The following is a 14,106-nucleotide window of genomic DNA, read 5'->3' as shown; positions in this document are numbered from 1 at the left end:
TTGAACAAAAAAACAGCAGGATAGGGAGTTGAGACCAGGACCAGGGCTGAGAAACACTGGTGTAAGGTCTCTCCTTTCAAAACTGCAGTGCAAAATGAAAGTACAGCAAAATGATTTTTACTATTATTTGAGTGTTAGACTAATAATTTGCCATTGTTGTATTCATTGAAGTTTTTGATGCTGAAGAATAATTTTACAATTCAAAATAATGGAAAATCCCCAAATTAGAAAATCTGATCAAGCTAATTTTACATTTGGGATATAGTTGAAGCTGGAAATGGTCTAACATTTAGGTTGTTAAGAGAGCATTAGTTTGAATAATATAGCTACATTTTACACTGATATTTAGCAGTCCAATAAGCCATACATTTTGGAGTCCCAACATAGGCTTTCTTTTAGGTTTAGGTTTAAGGCAGTTTTTCTAGTGACTGATCTGGATTCAGTGTGGATGTTTATGGGCCTAATTGTATACTGGCGAAGGTTGGGGTTCAAAACTGATGTATTTCAGTTGTGTATTTGGCACTAAAATGTTCACATGTTCATGTTCAATGTCAAATGGCAAATTTTAAAATAATTTGGCAAAACAACGAAAAAAGTGATTACTATGAAGATATTATTTTTAGTATTGGTAGTAGTAGTAATAAGGGAAATTATGATGAAACCGTTAACAGAAACTGCATGATATCACCACTGATATATCCATATGTGCTGTTGTTGAAACATCCCACATAAAGCACAAGGAAGTAGACCACAGAGTCCTTACAACCACTGATATAAATATAAATAGCCTAAACACATCGAGTTTCAACACTTCACTACACTTTCACTTTGTGCTTTTGAAACAATGTGAGAAAAGAACAAATCCCCCTCTCCCAAAACATCTCCTTAACTCATCCGCACATCCAAATCAAATGACCCACAGGTTTCCACAGGTCTGTCCTCCCCGAGTCCATATTCAATTACACAGCGCCTGAGCACACTGACGCTCTCCCCGTCTTCACTTTCACTTCTTCTTATACCCACCTCCCTTCCCTATTTTATAACTAGCCCTCCCTTGTCACTCTTGGTGCCAGTGCAGTCAGGACTCCAGTGGAGACCCATGCTGAAGCCTCCACAGGTTCCTTCTGTTCTGCCTGTCAGGCACGGGACTGACCTGGAGCTGGGATGCCATTAGACATTTCTCAATAAGGGCTGGAGTCAGGGAAGAACAACTAGGATTGTGTTGAATGACAATCCCGGCCGGCAGAGATGTTTAGGGATACAGTTGTTAGGTAAGACTAAAGACTAAGACTAACCACTGGGTTGGTACAGATATCCACTGTCAATTTGGGACTATAATGCCAGAGACGCTTTAACCTGGGCACTTTGCTAGAATGACAGGACGGAAAACCTTTTAAAGCATCTTTATTTGTACAATATAAAGGAATTGTACTTCCACATTTCTCTTAGTTGAATTCATTGTTTTTGATTCTTTGTTTTCATGCTTTTATGTATGGCGTCGCTTTTAAACTTTGATTGATTTATCCTTTATTTATGAATACAGCTATTACGAACATCATTATTTTGGTAAAGGCTTCTGATATCAGTTTATGTATATGTGTTTGATATCTAAGAGTAAGGATTGACAGTTTTCAGTCCTATGCTATTATGAGCTCATGATGGAGAAGCTACAGCTTGTTTACCTGCACGGACTACAGGAGAAATTTTAATATTTATTATATATAAATGAAAACCCAAGATCACTGGGGATTGTAATCGCAAGAAGCAGTAATCCTCAGAAAAGGAATAGATGTGATATTTTGGGGAATGCAAATGTTATATCATTCACTTGGAAAAAGACATTTCCTCTCCCTGCAATAAAAACTAATGTGATTAGATCACGCTGCCAGTTGGAGTTTCCTACTGATAAAATTTAGAAGTAGGTCTCTCAGAAGGCAGGAGTTCTCTTTACTGGAGAAAGCATGGGTGGCTTTCTGACCTTGGTGGAGCCTGTGGTCATCATCAACACGGTGGGCAGCTCTTTCTACGATGCGGCTCTGACGCTGGCGGTCTACAACAGCAGCATGGAGACGGCGCAGGGCCAGAGTGACCGGGCGCAAACTCTCTCCTCCCGCTTCTTCCTCATCTACGGCTCCTTGACTTCCCTCCTGTCCCTGGTCTCCACCGTGCCCCTCGGCCGACTGGCAGATCGCCGGGGGCAGCGGGTGTTATTGGTGGTGCCCCAGGTGGGCTCCATCCTCAGCAAGTCCTTCCTGCTCCTTTTCCTGCTCTTCCGGCTGCCTCTCTGGGTGTTACACCTGGGCTCGGCCCTGCACGGCCTCAGCGGAGGCTCCCCGGCCTACTGGGGCGGAGTGGTGTCAGTGGCGGCGCTGCGGTCTGAGAGGCGGGTGCGGAGTTTGCGTCTGAACACGGTGGAGTTTTTCAGCGGTGTGGCGGGGGTTGCCGGGGGACTGATGTCGGGTTACATCTACCGGATTGGCCAATCTGGCGTTGCTCTAAGCGCTACAGGTTTGCTAGTGTGCGCCACTGGGCTCCTTTACTCTGCGTTTCTCCTCCGGTACCCTCAGCCTTCGAGCGCCGAGGAGCCAGGCGGGAATGGGATCTTGGCAGACTATACTGAGGCGGGGAGGATAGACTTGGGTGCCGTGGCTCTCCTATTCAGCGCCATGATCCTGTTCGTGCTGGGCATGTGTGGCGCCGAGAACGTGCTGTGCCTCTACGTGCTGAAGCCTCCCCTCTCCTGGGACTCGGTGTGGGCTGGCTACGGGCGGGCCGCTACCAATGCCATGTACCTGAGCAGCTTCCTGGGCGTACTGGCGCTCTCCCAGTGGCTCAGTGACCCCGCCCTCATCCTCCTGGGCATCGTCTCCAATTGCACTGGCATGGCCGTCCTGGCGTTCGCCCAACAAAGTTGGGTCTACTTCTTGGGTGAGTAGCAATCTGATCAAATTAAACCCCACTGATGCAAATGTTTCACTAGTCATCAATAATGGCTTACATACAGTCATCCTCTTCTGTGCTTGTTTCTGTTTGCAGCACGTGGCATCATGATGTTTGCCTGTATCCCGATGCCCACCATCAAATCCCAGCTCTCCAAGATCTTGGATGCACAATTGTATGGTAAGAACCTGCCAGAGTGTCATACACATCCAGTCCACAAGGGGATGCTGAAACTAAACATGCCTGAGACTGGAAGCCCTATCAGGTGGCCCCAGCTGGTACCAGAGATCACATCATTGCAGGATGACAGCAGCTGCACAGCTTATAGATCTGATCACAGGTCTGAAATGTAAGATTTGAAAACAAGAACTCAGCATATAGAAATCAGAAAAATTAATAGAAACTAAGAGAGTAGGATTAAAAAGTAATCGAAAGCATGTAATTTTGGATTTGGTGGTGGCTAGGGTTGGAGTCCTGGGAATCATTAGGACTGATCTGCTGTTTATATGATGTATTGGTATAGGAAATTGAGGGCAAAAGTATTTTTTTTTTATATATTAATCAAACAACTACATACAAGTGACTAAGATCACTTTTGTTATGCACAATGCTACAGTGAGTCACTCCTACAGCCAAGCCAAGTGGTACAGTTGGATCTCAGACGGTTTGAGATTACATCTTCTACCCTGGTGAGAATACTGGAGAATGTGCAAATTGTAGCCAACAGGAAGTGCTGCTCTGTGATTGGTCACTCTGAGTACTTTCCCCCCCACGTGTTCCTCTCCAGGGCGTGTGTTTGGTTGGCTGCAGTCGAGTCTGGCTCTGACTGACGTTGTGTCCACGGTCCTCTTCACCTCGATCTACCCTTTCACCCTGGACTCGTTCAGCGGCTTTTGCTTCCTGCTGTCCTGCATCATCAGTTACCTGAGTGCCGTGCCCATTCTGTAAGTGTATCACCCATGTTTTCAACTGATCCCACCCACCATCCACTGGGACATGACAACCCCAGATGTTCTATTTCTAACCAATCAAATTGTGACATATGAAAGCTTGCTAATTATATATCATATTTGTGTGTATTTGTGATTGTCGCTGTCGTTGTTCTTACCTGTTTGTTCAGATTACCATTGTTTAAAGACCATTTTAAAAGCCTGTCTCAAAGTTACCCAATGACTATGGAGTCAACAATCACCCTACCCATACTGCCCTTGCGGACAAAAGCAAATACAATGTGTTTCCAGATTCACTGATGCTTCTCCACTTCACTGCTGTAGGTATCTCAACTGGCGAGGATCAAGACAGGGATATACAGTCATTTCTGGAAATGACTCTCCCCACTATGCCATCAACAACACAGACCCCTGAAAACAGACTCCGGCCCCAAATCGCCATACAAAAGACTGGAAACTATGCTTCAAGTACTGGCCTTTTCCCTACGTGAACAAGCTAAGACTAAAATCAAAATCCGCTGTGTGATCTCTGTACCACAAAAGACATGTGACTGGAAGTTTTATGTGACAGTTATTGCTTTATTAGCCACTATGCCACCTCACCTCCATTTTCAGTTTCGTATTTGGGGGAGCAGCACCCAAGTACAAACACAGAGATATCTTTAACACTTTTATTTAGGAACCAGTAATCATAAAACTAACCATAACATCACAATAAAACAATACAAATCTTTGAAATAACAGTAAAACACTACTCTATTAAAATCTAAATGTCCCAGTCCAATCTCGTTGACAGTGCTTATTTATACAGCATCTGTGTGCATCTGTCTCTGGAGGGAACGATATGTTACATAGAATCTCAGAATCAGATCCACTACAATTAAAATGGTACTAACTCTTAATATATTAAGCAAGCACGAGTACTTTAACAAACATGCACAGCTTCACAAAGTGCTGGCTTAGGACCTTCAATATCTTCTCCATCCCGTGTTTTTTCAAAGCTAAATGGGAGAACCAGGAGATATATCAGGGGTCATGGGGGGGTATTGTGTATCCCTGGACAGCGGTCCAGGTTGTCTGGCAGGGCATGCAGGCAGAGAGGATGGGCCTCAGGGTTGTGGTGGTCCTTCCACTCCATGTACTGGACCTTACAAAACAACAACACCTGACCTTTTACCATATGACTTAATGGATGGCCTTCTGGTCCTTGTCCTAATGTGTACAAGCTGGACACTGCTGGCTCTAGGTGGGCCCTCCAGGGAAATGAGCATCAGATGGTTGAGTGTGCAGGTGCTCAGCTGGCTTCTCCAATCACATTTCACTCTGTTCATCAAAGAGAAGGTCCGCTCCACCTTTGTTGTGGCGAGAGGCAAACTTTGCCAGGTGTTGGGGGGAGGAGGGTGGCTTCTCAGCTATGGATGCCTGCCTCAGCAAGTGCGAGAAGGAGATAACGCAAATAGAGCAATAATAACCAAGGACTACTTATCTTACCTGTTTGCAGATGGTGCAGTGGCTTTGGGCCCAAACAATCAGGTTGTCCAGTGATTGGTAGCCTTCCTCTTCTGCCTAGACAAAAAGAGACATAAAGCAACACTTTGAAATCTGAAACACATTGAACTAAGAACATTTTGAACACCATTCTCCCAGTACACTGTGGCATGGATTAATACAGTTGTACACAGTAATAACTTATACATAGGCATAGGTTTAGATGGGGTTGGGGGGATGCATCATCCACAATGTTGAGAAAGAGTTAAATTGTTCCCGCCAATAATGTATACCCAGCTCCATAGGCGTGGGGGATGCGTTAATAAGAATATTAATGCGTCACCCTCCCTGCTTGACAACCCCCGCTCCTGGACTGGAAATGCATGTCTCCCAATTCTGAAATTAAACTTACGACCCTGAACATTATATTCACCTGCTGTGTAGAAAAATGATGATGTTGTAGGCTTCATGTAGCCTATATGGTTTTCTCTGCCTTTTAAAACACAGCCAAAGGACAGGTAAAGACACTTCTATAGATTTTGTCTCTGTATTTTGGAAATTTATTATTATTATTATTATTATTATTATTATTATTATTATTATTATTATTATTATTTAGCAGATGCATTTGACCAAGAATTATATATCATAAGTAACATATTTTACCTAAAGCATTTGTTTCCATTGCATTTAACCAAGACTTATATATCATAAGTAACATTTTAACTAAAGCATTTGTTTCTATTAGATGTTGATGGCAAGTTTAAATAAGACTGCATTCTTAGACAATATTAATACTTTCTAGGTAATCAGTGAATACGTTTGTGAACCTTACAAACATTATTTATTTTTCTATAAATTCTTTAAACAAAATTTCTGTATTCAATTCCATTTGAAAAAATCGAATTCTATGTACCTTTGCCATTTCTTGTCTGAAGAATATTGTGACTTATATAACTGAACAGGTAGATTCAGAAAATCAGTAGTTAGTAAGTAAATTGAACTCACAAATCTAAGTAAAGAAACTTATCTTACCTCGTAAGAAGAGTCAGTGCAATACAACATTATTTTATAGATCATAAAATTTGAAAAACACATCTGCAATTTTAAATCAACTTTTATGTTCTCTGTTAGGGTTGCCTTTAGAGCCGGTCCTGACCTCCCTGGGGCCCTAAGCAAAATTCTGCTAAGGGGCCCTCCTACCTGACCCGTGAGCCATGTTATCCATTTGTCATTGCCACACAGTCACACCTGACACTCTCAGTTTTGTCAGGCACAAAGTCACAGAACACAGCCCTGGAAGTGGCTGGCAAGCAAGCAAGACACAGACAGAACAATAGATGCACTGCCCAGCTAGGCTAGCAAGACAAACTAGAGAGAGATGCACTGCAAGCCGGCACATCAACTTAACGTTACTGTTATTTGCTGACATCAAACTTGGAGAGGACAGAACACAAGTTTACCTGATTGCTGTTCCCACAATTCACTCTCATGGTGTTGTTTTTTTCTCTTTTCGTGACCAGAAGGATAGTTCCGCTTCATCCTCTCATCGAAGTTTTAAACATTGACACCCGTTTTGACACGAGGGGGAGGTGGGGCCCCTGCGTAATTTGTGGGGCACTATGCAACTTGTGTAGTGAGCGTATAGGGCCTCCCGGCTCTGGTTGCCTTACGTCCATTTTTTCCCGGACATGTCCTCTTTTTCACAAACATGCAATTAATTTGTTGAAAAATAATACAAGTACTTTTTTGTTATTGTTTTTGTGTTATTGATTGTTATAAGTACTGTTTAACAAACAATTATTTGTGCATTTTTCTTGGTAAAGATTTTTTGCACTTTTTTGCCATATCTTGAACAAATAAGTGCTATTTTTTATTTTATTTTACCTATTTTATATATTTTCACTGCATATTATGTGTCATAAGGGTCCAGTGATTAAACTTCTGAAAGTTTGTTGGATATCAAGAAATATGTTTTTATTATTTTATTTTATTTTATATTATTTATTTGTGTTTAAAATATAAATTCAAATTCCTGTTTAGGAAAAAACAAGATGTGAACAATGTTTATTAAATGTTGGAGATACTAGACTTTAAAGACTACAGTTATTTGTTTAACCAGTAGGTGGCACTCAATCATCAGGCTTTAATAAATTCAGAAGAATGCTGAAAACCATATTACTATATTTATGTAAAGCACAAATATGGTATCATTTAAACGTTAGTTACTCATATGTATTTAAACCTGTATTGTGAACAGCGTCTTCTATTCTAAATATATTCTGCCATTCGAAATAAGAGGTAAATGTGTTCTGTTCACAAAATCTCAGCACCTATTTGTTTAGCTAGTAAATGAAATCTACCTTTAACAATTGCGTGTTCATTTTCACAATAATTACATCTAACACAAGGATTACAACAATTGTGCAGGATTAAGGGCAGACCTACACCCTATTAAACACTTTGAGTATATATTTTCTTTGTATATCCAAAGTTATCCCAATACATTTGCTGCATAACTGTATAGTAAAAGCAATGGTGTGTGAGAAAATGTAACATAAGCAGGCTAACATTACCACCTCTCATGTAAATTCAATCACAAATGCATAACAAGGCCCAAAAGCATGCACAGAATTGTAGATAGATTGAAAGTATGCAATTACACTATTTTGGAAACTTTCTTTATTTAAACGTGACTGTGTGTGGATTCATTTAAAATAATATATTTTTAAATATATTTATTAATGTATTTTATTCATTTGGCTGATATTATCTAAACCAATCCTGGTTTTGGAGGACAGTTCTAACTGAGATCTCATTTACTTAATTCAACCTTAATTAAAGTAACAATCTGCTTAGACTGTGTAATAAAAGAGTTGGTTCTTTAATAAGTTATTTATACAATGATATACTTAACTTAAAACCCCTACTGTTTAAAATAATGAAAAGGCTCTGATTTAGGAAATGATTAGTTAAATTAAGGGTTCAATTAAGTAATTGAGTGCTCAGTTGGAACAAAAAACAGCAGGGTAGGGGCTCCTCCAGAACCAGGGTTTGGACCCACTGATCTAAAGCATTGTCAAGGTTATTGCGGTTTAATTACATGTAGTAGAATATTGTAATCATCATAAACTCTTAGACAATTGTAAAATAAGCAATTGTACAATGTATAATAAAATAAAGTCCTATTGTACAAAACTACACAGAGAACTTTAATAAATGCACGGGATATAATTATTGCTGTATGTTTAGCAGTGAAGCAAAGATAAATTATAGGCAACCTTAGCGTCTATGATATATATAAAAATACAATAGCATATGCTTAAGCAATGACTTTGAACAAAAAGTGCATCAAAAGGGGCTTTTGATCTCATCTCATGTGGGGATTGTCTTTCAGCACAGTGCTGGGGGTAACAAATAGGCTGCAGGGTATGCATAGAGATAGTTCATTAGGAAGATAAGATCCTCAAAAGACAATGGAGAATTCAGGTATTCCACCTTTATTCGGCTTGACTCAAACAGAGCTCTATTTTGCAATTTTAAGCAAAAGAACAGAATCTGTTGCCTGAAATCTGTATTTTCTTCTCATTATACTCTTTTTGTGTGTTTGTTTTGCTTTTTAGTTGCCCTGCTCTTTTGCGGTTTCTTTCTTGGGTTGATTTGCCAGTGTTCACTATATATTCCGGTGGGGGGGGTAGAAGTTGAGGTGTGGGGAACTATTTCACAGTTGCACAGGGATCAGGCGTTAAATCTCTGGTGTAGTATGGTCCAGCAGTGGGCACTGCATTTGGCCTGTTCGGTTTCTTTCCTTGCAGTGGGCATCAGGCCAGTTAAAGTTGTCAAACTGCAAAAAGCAGAAACTGAATAACAGGAAAATCTGTCTTCTGAACTGCTCTCTCATGTGCTGAAAATAAGGGATACAAAACCCAGGCAAAGCTTGATGACTGATGCCTATGAAACTAATGACCAGGCCTGAAAAAAAAAATCCAACTGACAGACATCAAGATAACACAGATAAGGAAACACAGCACAAGATGCTGGAAACAACAATCCACTCAGAAATATGCAGATGCAAGCTATTATTTATAACAAAAGGGAAAAATGGGAGAATTCTGATATTATTGTCTTAATGTGTCAGGGAACTTCGTTGCTAATTTAAAATAAAAAAATAAAAATAAAAAAGCTACAAAGGACAGATAGGCCCCAGTGTTCACAGAGGCGTCACCTGACTCTTTGCTGAACAGTCGCTGCTATGGAGACAATGGCCTTCATTCTTGTCTCCCAGGCCCTTCTCAATTATTTATCTTCAGGCAGGTGTGTCACCTACCTCGGCTCAGAAAAGTAATTTCCTGAAAGGGAGCCGTGGCGGTAATTATTGATGGCGTTACCTGATATTCAGACTCTTCATAACAGGGCCCACGGACATCAGGTGTATCGGGAAAGTAGCTTAGTTTGTTTGGAAGTCGATAAGGAGAAGTATGTTGTTGTTGTTGTTGTTTTTCCCGATGGTAAAGTTCAGTGCAACTCCATAATATCTTATTTCTAAATACTAAACTTACAAAAGTCTGCAAAACTTCTGGATACTTTTTATGTAATATACTGGTATATGTTTAACTCCTTTACATCTATGTTGCTTTATTGATTGATTGATTGATTGATTTAAACATTTACACACACACATACACATACAAAGCAAATTCAGGCAGGCAACAGTTCTGAACAAGTCAACTGCATTGAATGGAGGTTATAGAAAGTGTTATTGTATTGCAAATTGGCATGCTTTGTTAAATACTTATCACAAGGGCCTGACAAAGAACACGCCTGGTAAGTGTATATAGGTAGTCACGGTTTGTTAAGTGCCTAACCCTTGCTCCTCACAGATACGTAACAGGTGGTGCTTAAAATACAGCGTCAAAAACATCTTGTTCTTTTTATAATGCAGGTGGGTTAGACCATGTGGAACATAACAGAGGGAGTTTGTTATCTCCATTAAACCTTCTATCTGTCTACTTCTGTTTTTAGGTTTTAGTTCATGAAATGTAAAGTGGTCATCCACAGGTTTCAGTTCTCCTCGCTCGGTCATTTTTGTGTTCTGACTCGAATCATCGTGTTCCATTTTACTTTTTGCGTGTGTTTAAGTAATCTACCATGGTTCTTTTTAGTAATTCCCTGTGTTTAGGTATAACTGCCAATATATATATATATATATTAGCATTACAGCCATTACATGAATAACCACCCATCTGGGGAAAAGGTCTTCAATTAACAGTTGCCTTATTAGTGAATAAATATTTGTAGTATTTTCTAGGTACACAGTTGCATAAAATGAGTTAAGTTTATCCATTAAGTGTACCTAGAATTAAATGTGTCAGTACCTTAACACATCAAAACCAATAAGATGGTAAAGAGACAAGCTGTTGCTTTGAATGTGAAGTTATTCAATAACAGTTCACGCAACGGGCCAGTGGTTTTCAGTTGGGAAACTACAGGTAATATCCTTGAACTTGTTTTTGCTCCTTTACAGTAATCTTTGTTGTTGTGAACTATTGTATACTTTATTCTACATCTTAATGTTGTTGTGAACTATTGTATACTTTATTCTACATCTTAATGTTGTTGTATTTGTGTATACTGTATAAATCTCAGTGGGATGTCGCCTTACAAAGCTTACTGCCAGGAGACGTCAATAGCATCCATATTCGAATCGTGTCATATTGTGTTGTCTGTTCCTAAAGCAAATCGCACAACATGAAAAGGGAAATGTGGAAATGAGCTGTACTTTTTCCCCAGAAACTAGTAAGGACCCCCTCCCTTCCCACAGCACCACTATCTGATATCGCAATCAGAACTGTCGCAGTAGTCAGTTTGGTTAACTAATGACTTTGTAAAAGTGACAGAAATAAGATATTAATTTGTGAATTCCCCCTTTCGTGGGTCTAGACAAGCTTGGGCAGGGGGGTAGAGTGCTGCACTAAATAATTATACACCTACAAAAATATTTCTCAAGGAGCAATTGCATTGGTGGAGATTATTGTTTGTGTGTATATACTGGAGGTGGAACCACATAAAAAATGGGAAGATTAAATCATAAACTTTGCAGGCATGACCTGGAAAAGCAAAGCTGTAGATCGAAGCGATTGGAAACATCTTGGGGAGGCCTTCATCCAGCAGTGAATTGATATGGACTAATGATGATGATATATAGATACATAGATTCTCTCTGTTTGGTTCTGTTATTATATTTCCTATTTTACTTTATTAATGTTTTACTTTTTGTATATAAATGAAAGCTATTGTGTTTATTAATGCTACTTTGTTATTACTACTATGTTCCTACTACAGATGGGCTTTATTACAGAGCCAGTGGAAAGTATTAACATGCAGTTTGCAGAAGACTTATAAACCACCTGAACTGATAGATGTAAAGTATCACTTCCAATGCAGGGACTTGCCAATGGACAAACTGTCTGGGTGCAACATTAACACGCATACCCCTGTGCACTACCCAGTTTTTTTGTTGTTGTGTGTTTGTATGTGTGTTTTAGTGATTATTTATTGATTTATAATCTGGAATAGCTAACCAGCAGAGCAAAAATACAATTTTGCAGCTATTAAACCAACATGCAGCTGGAAAATGCAAACAATACAGACCACACCTTTAGACACTCCTTTGCGATTAAAAGACAAATATGAGCATGCTGCTCTTTTTGTACAGGAAGTGCTTGTATATGTATTGGTTTGTTTGTGTTCAAGATACACAGCACTCAACACTGTCTCCAAATCGCATTCTGTACTTCTTATCTCATCTCGATCTGGCTGTCCCTGATCTCTCCCAGCCCTATAGCAGCTTTCTGTGACGTTGAGCTATGCCCTTTTCCAGCGCTTCTGTGGATCAGCAACATCAAAGGGGACAGAAAGCTTTTGAAGTCAGCAAGGTTGAAATTCAGTCAGGAAAAATGTAGAAAAAAGAAAATGCCTGGGAATGGGGTCTACTAAGAAAACCGTGTCATCATTGGTCAGACTTTAGTGCTCCAAAGATCTTCCAGGTTGTTTTCCACACTTTACTGTAAGTTTCCTGTAATGTACGTTAAGCTCCCCCGATGCATTAGCTGTGCTCAACGAACTTTACAATTGGAGTGGGCATTGGGTAGGGCTGACAATCTGTAACTAGTATCTAGTTCTTTCTGTACACATCTGTGAAGACTTTTTGTTTTTTGAAATGTTCCCAAGTCCACAGAAATGTGGACACACTAATGAATAGGATACATAAATTACAAATTATGCACCAATTACTTTTCTCTACTCATTTATTTTGTTTTATTTTTTGAAGCAATTGTGTTGTTATCATGGCTTTAAGAGGGAAATACATTTGCGGATGACTTGAATATGCACTGAAGCTATCCCAAGATTCATAGTTATGGGTTTGGTTTTGCTGCCCAATGTCTGTGTTCTATTTCTGGCTCAAGTTGATGAACTGCAAACCTTGTCATTGGAGGGAACGTCTGTGCTTAGGAAACATGTCCCTTTTTTCTGATGAAATATTTAGTGGATGAACAAAAAAGTATCCCCTTACATTACCGGCTTGGATGCCTATAACTGGGACTCCTATGAGCCATCTGGCCAGTTTGCAACATAGAGGATAGATGTCCCTCTAAATACTGTGTGATACAGGCCGGCTGCTTCCTGTCATTGGGTCCAGCTGGCTTAACCCTTGGGAACAGTCTTATCCAAATATTTCCCTTCCTTGCCTTGGAAAAAAAGGGCATTTAGCTAGTTAGTTTTATAAATAAAATGGCTTCTTTCTTGATGGAGGAATGCAAGAAATGTTGATGACTAAATTATGAGGCCACAGAGGGGAAACTGGAGGAGACAAGACATTGGGTGGCAATAAATTAACCAAGAAAGAGGCCTGTTTTAAAATGGCTATCGGCTGGCTTGTTTGTTCTGACCGATCCTTGTTTTGCAGTTAGACTAGCCCAAAAATGTGCATGTGATTTATGCCTTTATGCCCGTTTTTGAACTGGGCATGAAATGTGTATCCTTTCTGTTTGGCCCACAGTTTACTTATTTTTAAAATATTTTTGATCCATTGTATTTTTTTAATGGCACTGTACATAATTTTTTATTTTGTTTTATTTGATTGATTATTTCTTTCTTGATTATTAAGATCAGGGGTGGGCAACCCTGGTGTTGGAGTGCCTCAATCCTGCAGGATTGTAGGTTTTTCCAATCATTGATTACTGGTTCGGTAAATCATTGAATTCATTAATTTATTAAGGGGCTTGGGGTAGAAAAAAATAACACTAGTGCATGAGACAAGGCAGGGACAGCATGGCCTACATCTAATTTAGAAGTTCGTTTTTTAAATGGGTTGAATTTATATATTTTTCCCCCCTTTAGAGTTATTGCAGCACTTTATTTGAAACCATGAAGTTATCAACGCCTACTTCATTGAAGGAAATCCTACTCTGGTCTTTTGGTTTTGTTTTTCCCAAATGAAGGGTCAGATACTTGTTTGGTCTCTTAAGAGGAAAACATGTAGAATTCATTAAACAAGAAATTAATTAATGAGCTAAAACATAACCTGTGAGGGGTGACAGGAGCTTCTGCACTGGCCTTACTATCTGCTCCCTAATTGTAGACTGCATGTTTGATTTGGTATAGTCTACTGTACATTGGCTACTAGTAAATTCTCTCTCTCTCTCCAGAAGCTATATAGACTATACAT

At 39.6% G+C, this 14,106-nt stretch overlaps 1 protein-coding gene across 1 annotated transcript; it reads left to right on the top strand.

Moving 5' to 3' along the window:
- Positions 1-7,702, top strand: LOC136717755 (solute carrier family 46 member 2). Its single transcript, XM_066695247.1, has 4 exons — positions 1-2,928; positions 3,037-3,120; positions 3,728-3,884; positions 4,215-7,702. Exons 1-4 carry the CDS (start codon positions 1,962-1,964, stop codon positions 4,303-4,305), a joined length of 1,299 nt encoding a protein of 432 aa, XP_066551344.1. The 5' UTR covers positions 1-1,961; the 3' UTR covers positions 4,306-7,702.
- Positions 7,703-14,106: the final 6,404 nt, after the last annotated feature.

The sequence above is a fragment of the Amia ocellicauda genome, chromosome 22, assembly GCF_036373705.1.
Source record: "Amia ocellicauda isolate fAmiCal2 chromosome 22, fAmiCal2.hap1, whole genome shotgun sequence".
In the NCBI taxonomy this organism is placed as follows: Eukaryota; Metazoa; Chordata; class Actinopteri; order Amiiformes; family Amiidae; genus Amia; species Amia ocellicauda.
The sequence above is the reverse complement of the archived record's forward strand: the minus strand, read 5'-3'. Positions and strand labels throughout refer to the sequence as shown.

Bases quoted from the DNA above. Each gene is read 5' to 3' on its own strand.
- LOC136717755 (XM_066695247.1), top strand. From the start codon at position 1,962: ATGGGTGGCTTTCTGACCTTGGTGGAGCCTGTGGTCATCATCAACACG. The intron at 3,121-3,727 runs GTAAGAACCTGC...GTTCCTCTCCAG, and splicing joins CTTGGATGCACAATTGTATG to GGCGTGTGTTTGGTTGGCTG. The intron at 3,885-4,214 runs GTAAGTGTATCA...TCACTGCTGTAG, and splicing joins CTGAGTGCCGTGCCCATTCT to GTATCTCAACTGGCGAGGAT.